The sequence below is a fragment of the Meleagris gallopavo genome, chromosome 15, assembly GCF_905368555.1.
Source record: "Meleagris gallopavo chromosome 15, MGAL_WU_HG_1.1, whole genome shotgun sequence".
Lineage (NCBI taxonomy): Eukaryota > Metazoa > Chordata > Aves > Galliformes > Phasianidae > Meleagris > Meleagris gallopavo.
This window is the reverse complement of record NC_139418.1, coordinates 1,590,841-1,611,520: the sequence shown is the minus strand read 5'-3', so window position 1 is coordinate 1,611,520 and position 20,680 is coordinate 1,590,841. Positions and strand designations below refer to the sequence as shown.

The 20,680-nt window shown below is 56.9% G+C and overlaps 1 protein-coding gene across 3 annotated transcripts in view; it reads right to left on the bottom strand.

Annotated features, from left to right (window-relative positions):
• Positions 1 to 18,853, bottom strand: part of PCDH1 (protocadherin 1) — a 54,902-nt gene extending 36,049 nt beyond the window's left edge. The window contains exons 1-3 of one of the 3 annotated variants that reach the window (XM_010718846.4): positions 18,682 to 18,853; positions 12,016 to 12,830; positions 8,490 to 10,682 (exon numbers count right to left, since the gene is read on the bottom strand). In XM_010718846.4, coding sequence (XP_010717148.1) covers positions 8,490 to 10,682; positions 12,016 to 12,830; positions 18,682 to 18,838 — 3,165 coding nt within the window. In that variant the 5' untranslated portion in view covers positions 18,839 to 18,853. Of the gene's footprint in view, positions 1 to 7,536; positions 10,683 to 12,015; positions 12,831 to 17,510; positions 17,908 to 18,681 lie in introns of those variants that run through there. The other 2 variants (XM_085236323.1, XM_085236324.1) reach the window with 2 other exon arrangements.
• Positions 18,854 to 20,680: the final 1,827 nt, after the last annotated feature.

Genomic DNA, 20,680 nt, shown 5'->3' with positions numbered 1-20,680 from the left:
CATGCAGTGTGACGCAGGCTCTGGAGTAGGATGCTGAGGGGAATATTACACCCTTGGAAACTAAATGGAGCCTCTAGGAAAGCAAGATGAGAACTGCCAAGTGCAGAGCAAGGCTTTAGCTTGAGAGAACAGAGCCCAAGCTGAGCTCGTGGCCATTGCAGCCAGCTGCCTTACAGCAGCAACGTGTGATTCTGCTGGGGTGTGGGCTGAGCATGGGCAGCACTTCTGCTGTTCTCATCTACCAGTCTGACCTCCTCTCATTTATTTCGCTGGGGTCACCCCCTCTGGTTAGCAATGTGCTGCCAGTTCTGCTCCACCTGATGTCCATGAGGTCCTGTCTGATGGCACTGCTCTTCCCCAAATCCTTGAGTCCATCCCCATATCCCACTTCGCTTTCAGAACAGCCCTTTGGCAAGGGTTGTGAGGTTTGCTCCTGACATCCCTTCAGCTCCTTTGCTGCAGACAAACGAGGCCACAGAATGAACACATGACAATAGGAAAGACATGGAAGGATCCATGTGGATCACACTTCCTAGAACCAAGCGTGATTTGGAAAGCACCCACTCTCCTCTCCTCGTGACTGCTCACACAGCTCCATCTCCAGCAATTAGCAAGTGCTGACCTTGCAGTCAGAGGAGAGGTGTTATAAGTCCTGCTGAAATAATGATAGCAGAACAGCCATCCTGAAATGGACATCGGATCCCGAGGCGCTATTTAATGAAGAAGTCTGGGTAAAATGTGGTCTGTCTCCACATAGGTGCCCTGAAGCCTCCCAAAATTTGCATGCTGCTCAAAGAAGCCGCCGAAGCCCGGTGCCAACCTGCCTGCTCAGATCGAATTTATCTAACTCATAGCAAGATCTAACGCAATTAGAAACCCATTTAGACGGCCTCGGGACAGAGATTGCCTAACCTCGCAGCCTATCAGAGCTCCAAGCCCATCAAAGATGTGCAATTTGGCTTTTCTTTGGTTGAAAAGAGGAGTGGAAAGGAAAATATGGAAATAAATCATCTAAAGGGTGAATCATAAAATCTAAAGGGGTCATAATCTTTGTGGAATAATGTCTGAATTGGACTGACCATGGTGTCCTGAAATGTCTATCACCTTCAAGCTGGTAATAGAGCCATTTTGACGCTGGTTGGTATCGAGCAGAAATTGCTCGGGACACAGAAAGAGGTCGCATCGTCACATTAAAACCATCTGAAAATCCCAGGCAGAAAAAGGTTCCAGGACAGGGAGAAACACTTGAACAAAGCCCTCAAGGAAGCTGACAGCTGCCAAATAGGAAAATAATGCTGTGAAAATAATGAACTAATCTGGCTCCACATTGCACCCAGTGGAGCTGATGGATCACATGAAGGACTCTGGGGAAGGCAGGGGGTCCCAGGCAGGAGGCTCAGGCCCCTTGGAGAGAGCTAACCAAGGGACGCTTCAACAGAAGCCTCTGCATGCAGAAAATGTCAGTTTGCTGAAATCAGATCTTCTTTCAAGTGAACGTCTTGTTTCAAAGTTGGGGCAGGGGGGATATCTTTGCTGACATGGAAAAATGAAAAAGTGATGCTCTTGCAAAGGTGATTTTCACTTCAGAATTCAAGCCAAGTAGCGGTTATGAAACTAAATTAAAAAAAATGTCAGTCAGAATGGTGCCTTTACAAAATTATTAGGAAATCTATCTATCTATCTGTCTATCCACCTACCTACACATATACCACCCTGCCTACCTGCATACATACCAGCCTGCCTACCTACCTATTTGTCTACCTACTGACTTGAACCAAAACAAAACAAAGACTGTCATTTCTTTCTGAATTGTTTTTAAATACAAATTTTAGCTCGATTGTGATCCCACTTTCTAACCAACTATTTCCATAGACAAGGGGCAGAAGCTTGACTGGTCAGTGGAGGTGCTGTGTCTGTTCCACGCTCTGGACATCGGGTCAGCATGCTCTGGACATTCACAGATCCCTCTCATCAGTGCTCTGCAACCAGCCTGCACATATTGATGTTGGGTGAAAGATATCACCTTCATTAGGAGAAATCAAGGAGATGAGACAGATAGTACTGTCATGTTGAAGTACACTTGTGTCTGGCATCTTTTGCAGGAGCACAAGGCCATGTAGGTGGCAAAAGAGCACTGTGACCCTGCACAGGGATCTGGGACAGAACAGAGATTGCACCCAACAGCGTGGGCTGGAAGTGAATGGGAGCACACTTGTGGTGCCCCGTGTTCTGTGCTGCTCCCACCTGTGCAGGATCAGGATCCTGCTCAGCAACATGTACGAGGCACACAAACTGGTTTCCTGCTCATGCAGAGAGGTGGAGGTGCTGGTTGACAGGAGTCATCTGACCACCCATCAAAAGCAGCAGGATTTTGGAGCAAGCCATTGAAGAGAGAAGGTGGAAGGTACAAAGCCTGGTGCAACGTGGTCTCCAGCATGACTGGAAAGAAGAGTAAGGGGAGTCCCACCAAAGCCTTCAGCAGTCAGTTGGAAGACTCTAGATGTGTGTCTCACCCAATGGCAGGATCCCTCAGCATGGGCCACAACTTCAGAGTTCTTGTTGCCACTTAAGAAAGTCCCAAGTGCATGCCCCTCTATGTTCCCTTGTGACACCACAGCCCTAAAGAGGTCTGGTTGTGAAGAACACCTTAAAGGGACAAGAAAAATGCAGATGTGGCACTGGGAGACATGGTTCTGTGGGCATGATGGGGATGGGTCGATGGTTGGACTTGATCTTAGTGGTCTTTTCCAACTTTAATGGCTCTACGATTCTGTGATTTTATGACCAGTTTCTGTTTCACCTGCCTGTTCAGATCCTGCCTGTAGGACGACATTCCCAGATGAGTGGGAATTCCTAAAGGAATTGCATATCTGCTCTCCTAAATTTAATCTCTCATCCACTGCTCAGTTCCTGTGTGAGCTGTCAAATCCTGCGCCAGACCTTGCAGATTGTGGCGCAAGCAAAAAATCTGGATATCAGAGAAGGTTCCTGAGCTCTGTTCTATGGAAAAAAAAAAGGAGACCTGATGGTCCCTAATAAACTGTGATCTTCTTGAAATCCTGAGGAAAAGCAGCTCTGGCCCCTCCAGGCAGCTCAAATCAATGTCACAACACCCCAAAAGATCTCACTCAGCCTGAATAATAAAGAAGGGCTTTTTTTCATCTGGAATACCGATTTCCCTTCTACTGGGCTTGAGCTCATTTGATGAAGAAGCAGAAAGATTAACAGATTAGTGTAAAGGAACATCAGACATCACATTAGCAAGATATTTAAAGCAGGATTGCAGCCCTGAGTTCAGACAAGACAAAACCCCGCAGCAGGGACTGATATCTGTCAGATCCTTCCTGGCAGCAGCTTTGCAGATGCTCAGGAGCATGGGGGAGTTTGGAGCATGTGAACAGCGAGCCATGTGGGAGCCAAATAGCTGCAGGCTTCCAGGTTGCCTGGGCCTTTGGAGATCTCTCCAAGGAGCCGAATCAGGGCACTCTGCTCTGGATTCTTTGCTGTGAAGCGAGGTCCATCCCAGGGGAGAAGTGGTGGTTTGCTGCCTTCCCAAAATGATGGCTCTGGAGGCAGCTTTGATGAATCCTGCCCAGCTCTGTGCTTGTTTTGATAGAAGCTCAGGCATTTCGCAAGCTCATGAGGATGTTTTGCTAATGGGATGAGGGCATCTCTGGTGATCTTTGGGCAGGATCCTCAAGTGAATGCCCAAATGGCTGTAGATGACGTGTTAATTCAGGATGTGTCCTGCCCTCCTGGCAGGTCACTGCCACAAACCTGCTCTCCTCCCACCCACTCCTTCCTGCCAGGAGCTGAAGGGCTGAGGCAACGCACAGCTCCCACCTGGGGAACCAGCAGTGTGCAACAACTGAGGCAGAGCCAGAGGTGACAAGGAGGTGACAAAGTGCTAGAAGTGGCATGCATCCAACAAGGAAAGGCCAGGCCTGTTGCAAGGAAAGCAGAAGGTGAAGACCTCAGTGAGTTCAACCTTTTGCTATAGTGGTGAGATATTGGCACAGGCTGCCCAGGGAAGTGGCAGTCATCATCCTTGGAGGTGTTCAAGAAAAGGGTAGATGTGGCACTGAGGGTTTAGTGAGCATGGCAAATGGGCTGATAGTTGGACTTGATGATCTTGTGGTGTTTTTCCAACCTTAATGATTTGATGATACTATGATCCTAAGTTAAACTGTCCCAGCTGAGCAGTGTGTGCTCCTGGGAAGATGAGGACTGTGGGAAGAGCCCTGTCTGGAGCAATCTCTCTTGAACATTTCGGTTTCTCCCATGAGCACAGTGTGGGTTGTGCAAGTGAAGCCAGGAAGGACTGGCTTGCAGGACAGTGGGTAGGAACACAGCTCTCCCATGGGGCTGAGCTGTACCCAGGTTTTGTAGTATGACTGGAATGCACAGCAAATAGGCTGGGGAGGAGTGAAGGTGCTTTGGGCTTGGCTTAGGGCTCAAGTCCAGAGGCATCTTTGAAAACAAGATAAGAGAGGGGTTCAGCCCCACAGAGCACCCTGCAAGGTGTCAGCTGAGCCTCTAAATGTCCTCTGTGCCTCTGGGCAGACACCAGATCTGGGGCCACAAGCACACAGTGGTCACCTCATTGCATCCCCCCCTGGGCTGCCTTTCCCATCACAGCTCCCAGGGACAGAGCTTTGGTCTGCACATCTGCCCCACAACACCCCTCCCTTCCTGCCCTATATCACACACCCTCTCATTACCTCCCACAGCACCCCAGCCCAGTCCTTACCGCACCCTCCTTCCTCCCCCCTGCTGCATCCCACCCCAAAGATGCACCCCAGGCATCATCTCGCATCTCATCCACTGCATCCTTCCCTCTCCCCCTTTGCAGAGAGATGAGAAAATGCTGGGAACGCATGCTGGCATTGCAGAAATTGCTGTGCTCCCCCCTCCCCCCAGGATCAGGGTGCCTGATGTAGCAGGCTGCAGGGCTGAGCCCCGCTCCAGCCTGCTCCAGGAGCAGCACTGCAGCTGACAGCCCAGCCGAGCGGGCAGAGCGGTGCCAGGAATATCAATCAGTGTGCCTTGGCCAGAGCCAGTGCTTTCATTGCGCCGGGACTTGCAGGAACTGCCGAGCTGTAGGGACATGGGCTCAGCATCCTTCAGGATTCGGGAGGAGAAAGATGTGGGAGAGGGGGAGGAAACTGCCTGAGTAGGGCAGGAGGAAGGGAGCAATCAGAAGAGAGGGATGGAGGGGGGCAGATGTTGTGGTGGAAACCTGGAGGTGAAAGGCAAAGGGAAAAGGGGGGAGTGGGCCAGTGGCTGGCTCAGCAGGGTGGGGAGGAGGAATGGGCAGGAGTGGGGGCTTGGGGCTGCAAGGCCAACATGTTGTGGGGAGAGCGTAGTGCTCAGGTATGAAGGAAGAGATGAGAGTTCTGTGCAAGCTGCCAAGAGAGCAAAGGATGATGTCCCCAAACCCGATGGGGACAGGGGCTGCCAAGCAGGAGAGATTTGATGCTCTCCTCAGGAGGATGGGGACGAGAAGCACCATGCCTACCTGTCAGACACCCCAATCACTGGGGTCACCACACCGCTTATACCCTACTGTCAACTTGCCATGCAGTGCAATCTACACTCCTCTCCACCTCCTCTTGAGACAACACAGTACCCATCCACATGCCACCTCCTCCTACATGCTTCCCACCCCTGTGCCACCTCCTCCTCGGACACTGTAGTATCCGAGCCCACGCCAGCTCTCCTAGGACAACATGGCACCAATTTCCACATCGTCTCCTCCTGCAGGACACGTAGCTCATCCCATCACCATGCAGCCTCCACTGAGGGGTGCAGACTGGGAGCATCCCGTTTCTCGCCCTCCTTGGCACTCCCCATGCGCACTCAGGGCCCTGCACTACATCCCCAGGCACACTGAATCTGCACCAGTTCCAAATGAGCCGGAGATCAGGAGCTGATTTGCATTTTGGGAACTGCTCCCAGCACAGCTTCTATCCATAGCAGGGGAAAACAGGGCAGGTCCCCCCTGAACCCTCTGCTCCATCTGCAGCTCGGTGCTGGATCCATTTATCAGCTCGTTCCACGTGAACGACCTTGACAAAATCCAATGACCCGGGACGGCAGGAGACTTTCCCAGACATCTGCCAACACCTAAACCTGCAATTTATGGAGACTTACAACTAAATTCTACCACAAGACAATTTCATTTCTGTCCATTACAGCTACAGTATTCCTCTTATTCCCCCCCACCTGCAGAGAGTAATTAATGCTGCACTGCACTGCCTCGCCTGCAGGCAGGTGCAGGTGCCTCTGCTGAGCTCTCAGCAGTGTGCCCAAGCCAACATCACTCCAGCTGGCTTTGTGAGCAACAGGGGGCTATAGTGACCTGGGCAGCTTTGGGTTTGTGCAGCCAGCAGAGGAGAAAGGAGGAAAAAATTAGAAGAAATGCCCCAGCTGATGGGGGCTGGGAGGGAGGTAGAAGAAAATACTTCAGCACCTGAATGTGGTTTTGTTCTGGCTGAGGGTTCATCAAAGAGCTGCTGAGGGCAAGGAGAGAAGGGAAAGTGCTTTCAGATGGTTCCCAAAGGCCTGTGAGGAGAAGCCACATCTCCAGCCTGGCCAGCCCGTCCCCACAGGGCTGCTGCTGGAGGTGGGTGCCTGTGACTCTTTTCCTCTTCTGCAGCCACCGCATCTCCCGCAGGGCACAGCCGTGCCTGCCCAGGAGGCCCAGACGCTTCCCGGCCGGTTGGAGATAAAACCTGACGCTGTTAGCAAAATAAACGAGGAGGCTGGAAGAGCCAAGGCTGGCACCAAGCTCAAACCACGGAAGCCAGAAGCACTGGTTTCCCCGGCTGATCTAATATTTCCCTGCGCCAGACCTCCTCTCCCCAGCGGGCTGGTGGGGCCGGTTGGAGCCCCTGGGGAAGAGGTGAAGCCAGTGCCTCCTTGCACCCCAGGTTGAACCAACAACCTTGAGAACGAGGGAGAAGAGCCAGAGAGGGGGAACCACAATCTTTTTGGGGAGCAGGGCAACCTTGCTCCATTGCAAGCCTGCTTGGGAGGACATTTCCTCCACAGCGCTGATGCTTGTCGTGTGGTGGGGCGGGAGCGCCTTGCTTTGGGTGCCCCCCCAGCACTGCTGACGCACCCAGGCTCCATCTGCATCCGCTTCCTCATTGCAGCACTGCGGCAGGATTTGGGTCATGCTACCAAGGCAGGGCTCTGCTCCTCTGCCTGCTGCCCTGGAGAGGTGGAGGTCTTATGTGGACATGGGGATGGATAGGATGAAGGAGAAGGCATGGCACAGGGATGTTGGGGTGTATGTGTGGTGAACTATGTCCTGGAGCAAGGCTCCTTGGAAGGCTGGAGATGGGAGAAGTGGTGCAGGGAGTCAGCGCCCTGGGACCTCTGGGTTGGCTACTGGGGGATGGGAGAAGGTTATGGAGGGGCTGGCCCATGAGAACATTGTTTCTGGGCAGCAGGGACGTGGGAAGCCTGCCTGGGAAATGGCTGGGAGCCAGAGCAGCTTCAAGGCTAGCACGGAAAATAAGGCACAAGCGGTCAAAAATAGAAAACTTTATTGAAGTCAAATCCAACAGGGCAACAGAGCTCAGCCCTATGGCAGGAGCCCAGCCTGCCACTTGGGGCTCTCCATGGGGCACAGGGGTACAGCACGGCGCGAGATGGACCGAGTGGTCCTCACCCATGGGGCCAGGAACAGATGAAACCACCCGTCCCCTCTCTCCCTCCCTAGTAGCTAAGGACAGAGCTGAGAACAGAGCTAAGGACAGACCCGACAGGTGCCAAAGCAGAGATGAGGTGCAAGCCAACTGGCCAGACAGCCCAAGGAGAGAAGGTTCCACAAGCTCCGGACCCCTGCGGTCCTCCCAAAACCTCCAAGCACACCAGCCAGCAGCCTGGTCCTGCCCACACCCTGCCCCATGTGCAGCACAAGTCCCGGCCAGACGCAGAGCAGTGACCTTACCGCAGCACACAGCAGAGACCCCGCATCCCACAACTCTGACCTCCCAGCCCCATGCCACCAGTGAGGAGCCCCATGTGAGGAAAGCTGCTGGGTCCCAATGCTTTCACTGTGCCAGTGATGGCAGAAGGCCCAAGCTCTAAGGAAGGCAGAACCCAAGCCTGGGAAAAAGGCAGTGCTTTGCTCCCCTGCCCAACCCCACCTACCCGGGTGCTCCAGCTTTTGGGATGCTCTGCATAGGGAGCTGGACACAGCTCTGTGCTCACATTGCCCCAGTGACTGTCAGTCCCCAGAGAATACCCAGCTGGGTGGTGTCCCTCCGGCGCTCCCCATGCAGAGGCACAGGCATGCAGCAGCCTGTGTGTCACCACCACCCAGGTCCCAGCCCCAGGCGCTGTGACAAAGACTGCAATGCTCTTCTGTCCCTGTCCCTTCCCCGCCCCTCAGTCCAGGCTCACTCCCACACCTCGGTCCAGATGGGTCCCCGGTGCAGCGGGGGGGCCGCTGCCGGCCTCAGGATGAGCTCTCCTACCTGCTTGTTGGTGTATTTCTGGGGATTGGTGCGGTAGCTGTAGTCCGAGTACTGCTCGGAGCCCGTTGAGTTGTTGTCCCCGGTGCCAACAAAGGTGTTGGTGGCCGGCAGGTCCTGCACCACTTGGTGCTTCTTGGAGGCAGAGGGAGACTGGGGCTGCAGCTGGATGGAGGGCAGGGGTGAGTTGGAGCGGTAGTGCCGGCCCAGGTCCGGGCTGCCCGGTGGGTAATTGAGGGGCAGGTGGATGCGGGGGCTGTCACTGACAGAGTCATTCATCAGGTTGAACTTGAGGGATTTCTGCAGCCCTGTCTCCTCCTCGTCCTCTGTTGGCTTGGGTGGCTTCGGAGACTTGCTCTTCTTCACCTTGTTCTTGCTCTTGCCACTCTTGCTGGCTTGCTTGGGTGCATACAGGTCTTTGGTCTCCTTCTTGCCTGCCTGGTAGCCACTCTTGGCCTCCCGCTGTCGGCAGTAACGCACCAGGACAACCAGCACAATGACCAAGGTGACAGCCACAATGCCAGCAATGACTCCAAAGAGGATGTTGCTTCTCTGCTTGCTGCGCTCATACTCAGGGTCCCCAGCGATGTCTATGTCAAGTGGTGTGTCCAGGCTGTGCCCCACCAGTGTGTCCAGCAGTGTGCGATTGGCCAAAGTCTCGTTGACATAGAAGTGCACCAGGGCCGTGCCGTGCCGAGACGGCTTGCCCTTGTCATTGACACGCACAACTAAGCGGTGCAGTCCATGGTGCTTGCGCAGGATCTCCTTCTCCAGTGTGATGTCTCCACTTTGGGGGGAGATCTGGAAGAGCTCGAAGGGGTTGCCTCCTGTGATGCTGTAGGTCAGCTCGGCATTGACGCCGGTGTCGATGTCCTCTGCCTTGACCTTGCTCACCTGCTGGCCGGGGCTAGTGTGGGGCAGAATGTGCTTGTAGGTGGCATTGGAGGGCGAGGTGATGAAGGGAGCATTGTCATTCTCATCCAAGACATTGATGGTCACCCCTACATAAGCAGACCTGGGGGGATCCCCACCGTCCACAGCCTTGAGCCGGAAAGTGTACGTACTTTGCTGCTCCCGGTCAAAAGAGATGCTGGAGAGAATGGTGCCAGTGCCATTTTGGATGACAAAATCCCCATTGTCTTGCTCTACCGACAGCTGGATTCGGGCATTTTCTCCTTTGTCAGCATCGATCACCGTCACCATGCCCACGGGGCTGAGGGGTGGCATGTTCTCCATCACCGAGAAGTTGTAGCCGCTCAGCATGAACTTGGGGTCGTTGTCATTCCTATCCATGACGTTGATGGCCACCGACGCTGTGCCCTTCAGGCTGGGGCTGCCCTTGTCTGCCGCCACCACCAAGAACTCGTAGCGCTCCCGCTGCTCACGATCCAGCACTGCTTTCACTCGAATCTCTCCAGAGTCAGGATCAATGGTGAAGGAGTCCTTGGAGGATGGATCAGTCACCAGCGAGTAAACCAGCTTGGCATTGGAGCCACTGTCTGCATCACTGGCACTCACCTCCATCACTAGGTCGTTGGGCTCATTGTTCTCAGGGAAGGCCACCTCGGTGAAGCTCTGGCTGAAGACGGGCGCATTGTCATTCACATCTACTACCTGCACCTTCAGCGAATTGGTGCTGGAAAGGGGCGGGTTCCCCGAGTCCACTGCCACAATCTCAATTGTGTAGTCCTTCACCGACTCATAGTCCAGAGGTGTGGTAGTCTGCAGGAAGTATTTCTTCTTGCTGTCGCTCCCTGTTTCGCTAGCCTGCCGTAGCTGGAAGGGGACGTCCCCAGCCACCACACAGGTCACCACAGCATTCTCACCCTCATCTCGATCGGACACCTGTACCAGAGCCACTGCTGTCTCTACTGGTACGTCCTCCGAGATATTTGCCATGCCATCCTGGTGGGTGACCAACCCAATGCCCCGAATTTCTATAGAGGGCGCGTTGTCATTCATGTCCTTGATGGTGACCACTACCTGCGTGCGGGCACTTTTGGGGTTAGCCCCCTTGTCCTTGGCCATGACGGAGAACTTGAGGGTGCTGACGTCCTCACGGTCAATGGGTCCCTGGACAGTGATGAGCCCTGTGTTTCGGTCCAGGCGCAGCAGTCGGCGCACCATATCCGATGCTTGGTGGAAGGAGTAGTCAATCTCGGCATTGGCACCCTGGTCCGAGTCATTGGCTTTCACCTGCAGAACGGAGGGAGGGGACGGTGAATGAGAGGCCAGAGTGGGGGGAAAAGGGTGGATTTCCTCTTCTGAGGCTAAGACCTACGGGGCACCCTGAGACCGGCAGGGTGGCTGGGAGTGGCTCTCTAACAGAGGCCTTCCCTCACTCTTCCAGAGAAACCGGCTGTGCCGGTTGGGCTGAGTTCCCCTCCCGACTGGCTCCAGCATGCAGACAATCCACTGGGAAGCAGCACTGCCAGAGCCAGGCAGCAGTGGGGAGGGACAGCCCCTGCTGCACTGAGCCATCCCTTCCCACTACCTGCAGCCAACAAGTGGGGCTCGGGTGGCCGGGAAGATAACAATGGTGAGGCCATGCACAGTTGCTGCAGCTCCATCCCAGCTTGCACCAACCACCCTTGCCTGTCCGCCAGCAGCTTTGCATTCTCATAAACCTGCCTAGTATTTGCTTTCTAAAGAAGATGAGGTTTGTCTAACATTTGCCTCCCTAATCGGCTCTCCGAGCAGCCTGTTCTCTGCACCATTTGCTGCCCTGCCGTTATCTTGCTCAGCAGATTTGGATGGAGAATGAAAGTTGTTAAATGTAAATTCCACCTTTTACCTCCACTCACAAAAAAAGGCGGAAGTCATTTTACCCAAAAGATAAAAGCTGAGCAATGGCAGTGGTGGTGGCTCAGCCCATTCTCCTCCCGGCCACGCGGCTCCCTTATCTGCTTCCAACTTCCATTCTCTTAACGGTGAAAAACGAATTTTTAAAAATTCACATCAGAATTAGCGAGCAGATGAGAGCCAGCCGCGCTCTGCTTATTAAGGTGGCAGCTGCCGATAAGCAGATGTCGCTGCTATCATCTCGATGTTGCCTCCTAGCAAGACCAACCCAGACCCAGCCCGTGGGTTGCCCACTATGGTGCAGAGTCCTGTGTGCAGAAAGAACTCTGGTTCTGCAGACAACATCCCCTGTCTCCCTGTTTCCATGGAGCAGCTGAGGGAATGCAACCAGTGAAAGGGTCTATGTTATGTCCATGGGCAGTGTTCAGACCAGCCTGGCATGACTCTGGTCTCCTCCACAGACCGTGGGTCCCAGCTCTCCCCGAAACCTGCCGCCATGCCTCTAAAAACCCTGCTGCTACTCCCAACCCTTGCCAAACTCCCCAAGCATCCCATCCCACCGTGTTTTAGCAGAAATGACATCCCAGCCTGATGCTGTGTGCTCCTACAGCGTGCAGCCCTTCTAGGATCTCCTTCCCCAAGGCAACACACGGCCCTATAAAAGCCCGTGGGTTGTCCCTGCTAAAGCATAGGGGAGCTGGGGAAGAGCAGGAAACAAAAAACCAACCTGGATGACGGAGTGCCCCACGGGGCTGTTTTCAGACAGCTCGGCCTCGTAGAGGGCCTTCTCAAACTTGGGTGCATTGTCATTCATGTCCACGATGGTGATGCGCAGCAGTGCACTGCTGGCCCGTGGCGGGTTGCCCCCATCCTGCACCTTGATGGTCAGGTCATAGGAGTCCCACTGCTCCCGGTCCAGGTTTCCCATGACAATCAGCTGCGGCTGCTTCTCCTCCTGGTCCTCAGCCACCTGTAGCCCAAAGAGTTCCTGTGCCTCAGGGCCAGCCAGCAGCTCGTAGGAGGCAACGCCGTTGGGCCCCGAGTCCCGGTCCATGGCTGGGGGGATGGAGAAGAGAGCCCCAATGTTGGTGTTCTCGGGGATGGTCAGGGTGAGGACGGGTGAGGCGAAGTTGGGGGTGTTGTCATTGATGTCGAGCACCTCGATCTGCCCCTCCAGCAGGCGCGGGCTGTTGTTCTGGATCAGGTCAGTGATGGACACTTCGAACTCCAGGTAGCAGGGCTCTCCGGGCAGCAGGTGCTGGCACTCACGCAAACTCTCTCGGTCGATGGAGGTCTCTGTGGTGTAGATGTCTCCCGTCTTGCCATCCACACGCAGGTACGGGGCCCCCACTTCCAGCTTGTAGAGGTGCCCCACGTCAGGGAAGCCGTAGTCAGAGGCCAGGCTGCCGATGAGTGTGTTGGGGGGCTGCTCCTCCTGCACTTTGTAGACCACACGCGTCCCGCAAGCAAGGGAAGGCAGCTGGCAGAGGAGCCACAGGGCCAGGCAGGAGGCGAGGGTCCTCATCCTGTGCCTCAGGGGAGCTGGAAGGACACAAAATACCTTGGGTTAAGCTGCTCAAGCTCCGGCTGCACTCTGTGGGACTACAAAGCCACGACTCAAAAGGAAGGGGGATTCCAGGACCACCTGGCCCCAACCTCCACCAGCAAGGGCCCAGGAAGCCTGACCCTGTAGTGTCGAGTTCCCAAAGAGCAACCCTGTCACCGAAACCCTGGCCCTTCCTGCAAGACACAGGAAGCCACTCCTGCCACCGTCCACCCTCTTCGTCACCGCACTCTCTGTAATTACAACCAGCCAGGCATGCTAACGGGGCAGACTGCACGCAGCCTGCTGCCAGCAACCCGATGGGAGCCAGCCAGGCTGGGAAACAGCTTCTCACCACAGAGACACAGGAGCATTGTGCACCACGCACTGTGGGGACACTGCCTGCCACGCAGTGCAGGGACATGGAGGAACCGTGCACCCTGTCAGAACCACGAGGCTGTGGCGACAAAGGGACAGGTAGGGTCCCTGTGTGGGATGTGGGGATGCAGCCCCTCAGCACTGCAGGGACATGGGGCATCGCAAGGATGCAAGGACATGGAGCACCGCTTGCACTGCAGGCATGCCACCCTTCCAGCACTGCAGGGATGCAGCGCACTGCCACAGCAGGCACAGCACAGCACTGCCCTCCCTGAGCTGCCAGCTTTGCGCTGCAAAGGCACCACCCACCCAGCACTGCAGGGATGCAGGAGCCCTGCACAACACTTGCACTGCACTGCATGCAGGACACTGCCATCTGCCCGTGGTCCTGGTAGAAGAAGGGACAGTGCCCGGCACTGTGCCAGGGGAACACTGCCCACCCTGCACTGCAGCTCCCAGCACCCATCCTGCAGTCCCTGAGCCTCCCTACAGCCCTTCATGGCCCCTAAACACAACGGGCAGCACAGCATCTCCCCTTTGCTGCACAGTCTCTAGGCAACCCCGCACCCTGCACCAGCCAAAAAGCATTCCCTGCTCCTTCCCATTCTCTCCTGCTCTTGGCTGAGAGGTGCCTGGGGGGTGCCCAGGGCTGTCCGTGTCCACCTCATCGACTGCAGAAATGGTGACAGGAGCGCTGCCCCCTGCATTGCAGACGCACACTGCACGCTGCACTGCAGGCACCCAGCCACTGGAAATCTCCTCCCAGCGTGCCGACACTGCAGGGCCAGCGCCAGCTCTGCAGGGACTGTCCCCTCTGCGCTGAGCCACACGCTTCATCACCTGCACCTGGCCACCAGCCTCTATGTTGCCTGCTGCCCCGGCTGTGAGCAGACAGGGAGCCTTCACTGTATGTCCAAAAATCAGCATCCACAACATCTGCCATGGCACCCTCAGCAGCAACTCGCTCCTTCCATTCCTATCACTTCCCTCCATGCTCTGCACCCAGCCTGTGGAATGGGATGGGATGGGATGGGATGGGATGGGATGGGATGGGATGGGATGGGATGGGATGGGATGGGATGGTGGTCCTCCAGCTACATGGCCAAATGCGAAATTCCTGCTCACTTGGAATCATGTGTCTCCTCAACAAGTGGAACATCCTGTGCTGGCTGCCCTGTTGCTTTCCAAGCCAGCTGCTCGCAGTCCCTCTATCCCCTTGCTTGCCCATGGACAAATGCCTGCCTCAAGCTCTCCCTCGGCAGGTGGAAACACAGCTCTGCTTCTGAAAATGAAGCTCTGGCCCCAAAGCCTAGCTCCACTCTGCTCACTGATCCTGCAAACACCCTTTGTGCCAGAGGACAGATGCTCCCACCCCGCTGAGAGCACGCACAGCCATCCATAGGCACATTCTGGGTGGAAGGGAGGAGGAAAGCCAGCCATCCTCACCCTGCACATGGCCAGGGATGGAGGCAGGAAGCTGGGCAGGAGCGCGATGTGGCCCTGCATCGATGCAAGCAAGACCCAGCAGTGCAAGCACACAAGCACACGCGTGTGTACTGCACAGAGTGTGGCTGCGCATCTGTAGGAAAAAGGCACACACGTGTACATGTGTGCACAAGCACCGTAAGGAGCACACCCATGCCTGCACCGGCGGAGCGCGTGCACCAGGACGGAGCTGGCATTGCTGCACTGCGCGCACACGCGTGTGCACGGAGCGACGTGTGTGCGCGTGCCCCTGTCCCCGTCGCTGTGCGCTGGCATGATATCACTCTGCACGGGGGCATTTGTGCCCTGCGGATGTGGGTCTGAGCCCACGCCGAGCATCGTCACCCCATTGCTTTGGAAATGTTTGTGCGCTGAGGGCGGGGTGCGTGAGGAACGGGGATCCAGAGGATGCCTGGCAGGGAGGCACCCAGCACGGGCTGTTTGCCCACGCCTGTTTGCATGAGGCTGGCGCTGACGTATCCACCCTGCCTAAGCCCAGGTGTGAGGATCTCAGCTAAAGGTAAAAGTCCATGTGCGGGGCTGTGGCTCTGCCGTCACACAGCCCTGAGTCACCAGAACCAGGAGCCCAGGGCAGGAAGGGAGGCACCCCAGGGTGCCCTGCACCCATGAGGTGTTCTCTGGGATAAAGGACTGGAGCCTGAATCCCGTGTTTCCACAGTGGAGGAAGCCTCCAAAATGGGGGGCTGGAGGCAGAGTGGGGCCGTCACCCTGGAAAGAGGTGGCTGCAGGAGGAGGGTGGGAGCCAGGAACCTGGGTTCACCAGGGGAACAAATCCTGCTTGGTGCTTGGGGTGGGGATGACACACAACAGACGTGAGAGCCCCGAGCAGGGCGTGAGGAGGAGGAAGCTCCACCATGGGGGAAAAGCACGTCTGTGCAGGAGGCAGAGGCTTCCCAGGGGCCGGTGCACAGCAGCGGTCTATTTTCCCATGGGATCTAAGGACCATCCCACACTTTTTTCTCTGGTGCCAGCCACCTTTTTCCGACCTGCTGGCAGAATACAGAGTGCTTAAAAATAAAAACCCCTCCCAAAACAAGTATTCCTCGGCACACACAATTCTCCCTGCGGGGAGAGTGCGAGAAGAGACCCGACCACATGAGAGAGGCGTTAGTCACGCTGCTTAATGCATGACTGGGAAGCTCTCGGAGGACAGTGGCATGCAAAATCCAACAGAATTCACTCATTCCCCCCCAAAAGACAAGCCCTAATGAGGGAAAGGCTATAAAGCACGGCTAATTCAAGCAACTGCTCCAACAAGCCTGCGATTCCCACAGCCTCTTGGCTTCGTTCCACAGTCAGCGGCTCCACATGGGGTTGGTTGCCGATGTCCCCCCCCCCCTCTTTCTGCTGCTGGGGGCTGATTGTACGGCTCCCAGCCCTGCTCAAGTCCCTCGAAATGCTGAACACCCCAGCACCGATCCTCCCTTTCCCTCCTCTCCCCCCTCCCCCCCCCAAGCACCGCTGCGATGTTCCAAGCCGGAGCGGCATCCCACCCGATGCCAATCCCCATGCATAGGGCTGACATTAAAGACGATACTGTCCCCAAAACGGCCACCGACGCTCCGACTCGCACTCAGCGCGCTGCTGGGTCGGACCCTTGCTGTTTTGCAGCGTGTCCCGTGCCCAGCGCAGGGTTTCCTCCGGCTCCGAGCACTGCGGCTGCTCGGTGTTCACTCGGGATGGATTCGGGCTGGGCCCGAGCACCCGCCATGGGGACAGGCGCCCGCTTTGGAGAGCTTTTACCCCGAAATTATTAATCGGGAGACGAAAGGTGAAGGAAAAGAGAGCAAAACCCGGGGTCCTCCTCCTCCTCCACATTACTGCAACTCGGGCAGGAGCAAGGCAGCGACCTGTCAGAGCCTCCCTAGGGCCAGCTTCCATCCTCCTCTCCGGCCCCTAAAAACCCTCCCCGGGATGCTGAGGGCTCCCGTACTGCCCAACTATCCCTCTCGCCTCGGGAGTGGCGGCGATCTGGCGGGGCCGGAGCAGCGGCAGGGCCGCAGGGAACTGCCGGCAGCGGGAGCAGCTCTCGGGAAGGACCGGGGACGGCCCGGGTTGAGGCTCCGCAGCACCGAACGCTGGGAGCCGGCAGCTCTGCGCCGTGCACGCATTGCACACGCACACCTCACACGCACATCGCGCGGACACCCGTGAAAAACACAGCCGGGAGCGCTCAGCCTGGCGCACACAAGCAGCGAGCACGGCTTTGCCGAGCCGCACGCACCCGCACCCCGCTGACACGCTCACTCACACACGCACACACGCGCGCAGCCTCCGCTCCTCCACTCGCGAACCGCTCCTGGCGCATCGCCCGGCGACGCGGGGACACAGAGCTGCTGCCACAGCCGTGCACCCCTCCCGCAGGCACCTGCCGACCGCCTCCCCGCTCCGCTCTGCCACGCACGGACAAACGGACACGGCCCCGCCGCCCACCCGCAACTTCTCCAGCTCCCACGCATCTCTTTCCCACGGCTGCAAACACCCTCGGATCGTAGCGGGAGGGGGGGGGGGAGAGCACACGCCCCTACAACCCACTCATCAAAGCGCACCCAAACGGGGAAAAAAACCACCCCCGCGCCCCCCCACGGACACGCTCCCACGCTGGGGCACGGCTCCGAGTGGCACAACAAGTGGCAGCGCCCGCCCCGGCCGGCCCCAGCGATACCGGCAGCGAAACCAAACGCCCAGCCTTGAGCCCCCGGTGCCGCTGCCGGTGTCGTCGTCGTCGTCCCCCCCACAATCACAGCCACGGTCCCGGTCGTTCGTGGAGCTCCCGGCCCCGCCGCGGCTCTTACTTGGATGCGGCCGGCGCTGCGCTCCGTGCCGGCTCCCGGAGCGCTGATCCAGCGGCGTCTGCATCGCCTCCTCCCCGCCGGGACCGGGCTCCCCCCACCCCCCCGGCTCGTCCGGTTCGTTATCCACGGATGAAAACCAAAATTTCTTTTTTTTTTTTTCCCCCTTAAAAAAAAAAAAAAAAAAAAAAAAAAGGTGGCCAAAAAAAAAGATTAAAAAAAAAAATTAAAAATTTTCCCTTGGGAACCACCCCCCCTTTCCTCCCCGGGCCGGGATCGCGGCTCTCCGGCGGAGCGGCGGCGGCAGGGCTGGCGGCAGCTCCGGTGGGCAGCTCCGTCCGTGCCCGCCTCCGATCCTCGGTGTGTGTGAGGATGTGCAAGGGAAGCGCAGCGCAGGCACGGCCCCTTCCCCCCCTCCCTCGCCACATCCCCGCTGCCTCCGCCTCTCGCCGCCGCCGCCGCCACGGGGAGGTGGAGCTCCGGCTGCTGAGCCGAGCCTCAGCCCCACCGGGCATCGGCAGCACGACCGCCCGCTCCCGAACCCGCTCCCAGTCTTGGCAGGGACAGCAGCATCTCCCCCCCCGGACCCCTTTTCCCCGTTTCTCACCCCGGACCCCCCGCTTCTTGTGTGGGACGTGCGTCCCGCTTTGCTTCCTTCCCACTGCTCCTATTTAATTCTTTCTTTTCTTTCTGGATTTTGTCATTCAGTCGCTTTATTCGAACCCATAAGGAACGGGGTCCGGGCTGGGGATGCATCTCCCCCCCCCCCCCTCCCGTGCTAAGTTTGCCCCTCAGCGAGTGGACACACATGGCTCCTTGCATGACTCCATCCAGCGGTCCTCTCCTGCCACACCTGGCTGAATCACACTTTTATTGCCGGGTGCCAGGAACAGAGAAGCAGAGAACACCTGCGAGCTGCCAGCTGCCCTGGCGATGCTTTCACTCTCTGATTCCTACAGCACACTTTGTTGGTGAGCATGAGTGCCAAGTGCGAGTCCCAAAGTGCAGCTGGGGCTTAGGGACAGCGCAGTCCCCAGGGAAATGACATCCCTCACAGTCCCTGAGCACCCATCAGGGCTGGCTCTGCAGCCCGGCCTTGCTGAAGGCCTTGTGGGGCCGCTGGGCTGGGAGCGGGTGCCCTACATGGCCAGGCACCCTATGGCTTGGCACCCACCTGCTCTGAAAGTCTGGGGCCGTAGGGGCTGATGAACACGGAGATCTTTCAGCCAGGATGCTGGGAAGTCCTTCCCGATCCTCCGCAGCGCGAGGATGGGAGCAGCTGCCCGCTGAGCTACGCCAACCTGTTGCGCAGCTCCCGTCGCTGCACACATGCTCAGCTCGGCTGCGGTGACTGCACCATCTAGAGGCTGTGCCGGCCGGCTCCGAGCATCCTTGGCTCAGGCTCAGCCCCGCATTTTCCCCGCAAAAAGCAGAGCTCAGCCCGCGGCAAGGCTTCTCCCCGCCGGGCAGGGGCTGGGGAGAGGTTCTCTGAGGCAGGTCGCCGAGGCTGCGCTGTAATGAGCCATCCCTGTTCCTGTGGTCTTCTCCATGCCAGTGTGCGTGGAGATTTTTTTCCGGGTGTTAATTCTCAGGAAGGGAATTTTGCAGAGGATACAAAGCGAGAGCCTGAGGAAAGTGGAAGCCGACCGTGGATGGGCAAGGAAAGGGGCTGCGGGGTTCGTCGGAGTGAGACAACAGGAGCTGAGCTTCGGGAAGGGAGCCGAGCAGAGCTCCTGGGGGACACGGCTTTGGTTCTCAGCTCCGGCGGCCCTGGGAGGGAGGAGAGTGGGAGGAAGGGAAGAGAGAAGCAAATGACCCTGCAAACCTCGGGCAGCGCTGTGTGCAAACTTCCACAGGGGTTGGGAGCAAACTTCATGGGGCATCATGGCCAAAGGTTCGCAGCTCACTCCTGTTGCAGGCAGGTGAGGTGCACGCAGTGTGCTCCTTATTGGAAAACGGGACAGGGATTTTGCTGGGTGCAGCCATGCTTTGAGAGGCAGGTCCAGGCTGTGGGAGCTGGGGTTTGTCTGCCTCGACCTTCCTGCTCTGAAGAAGTGGCCAGGCTCCTTTCTGCAGCCCTCCAGACAGGAGGACAGCCCGTTGCCAGCATTGCCCTGTTCCACGTACTTATGCAAGTCACTGCTCCATACTTCAGCTTACCTGCTTCCTATCCTGACCAAGGAGAAAGCATCAAATCACCACTGTGACCACTGCACTCTTGGCCAGAGGTATTTCGCCAGCCCAAGTGCTGCCCTGTGGTGCCGGTGATGCTGCTCTGCCGTACCCAGCCCTCTCCAGCAGTGCTCAGACAGCTGGTTGGCAGTGCCAGTGGGCATTGCTAGGAGAACAAAGCCTGCGAGGGAAAAGCATCCTGCTAAACCTCCAGGAAAGAGAGAAGAAAGGGAAACACGGAGAGCAAACGAACCTTACAAGAGACTAAATCCCCCTCCCCGACACACGCACACAGCAACCTGGCTGCCGTCTGCTGCAAGGAGTTCAAAGGCTCCTCTGTTCCCTCTCATCAGCTCTGGGCTCCGCAGGAGAAGCAGCAGCTCAGATTTGGGCAGCAAATGCTAATAACACAGATGTTCTGACAATTCGCTTGTTTCTACAATTAAAAACAAAAGCTCCTCCGAAGCCAAATGCGCGGAAATGAGCACATTAAAGAACTTCTCCTCCTCGCTCCCGCCGCCTAATGAAGGGCTGTGGGTTTGTGGAGGACGGGGTTCGATTCTGGCCCGATCTGGAGTGCACGTGGGATGCTGAGGGAGAGGAGCATCCCTGGACCACGCTGCAGTGCCAGGGCTGAGCGGCTCATGCGGCTGGGATCTCTGGTTCCTATGGGATGCTCTGTGCCGAATTATTGTGAGATGGTTTTTATTACTGTTTTAACTCTTACGATTTTTTTTTAACCTTGTTTTTCTCTCGGCTGCACTTTCGCTCACTCATTAATTTTGGTATTTTTCTCACGGTATATAACCCCTGTCACGGCTGCCATGGCAACGGGAGGGAATGTGCTCAGCGCTAAAATATCCTCTCAAAAATAACAAAAATAAGACAACAGAGGCAGCTTCTGTGGGCTGCTGCAAATGCAGAGCTGGCCCTGGCGCTGTGACGGCCGAGAAGGATCCTGGATGCCGAGGAAGTCCCTGAGCCCTGCAGTGCTCAGCCCC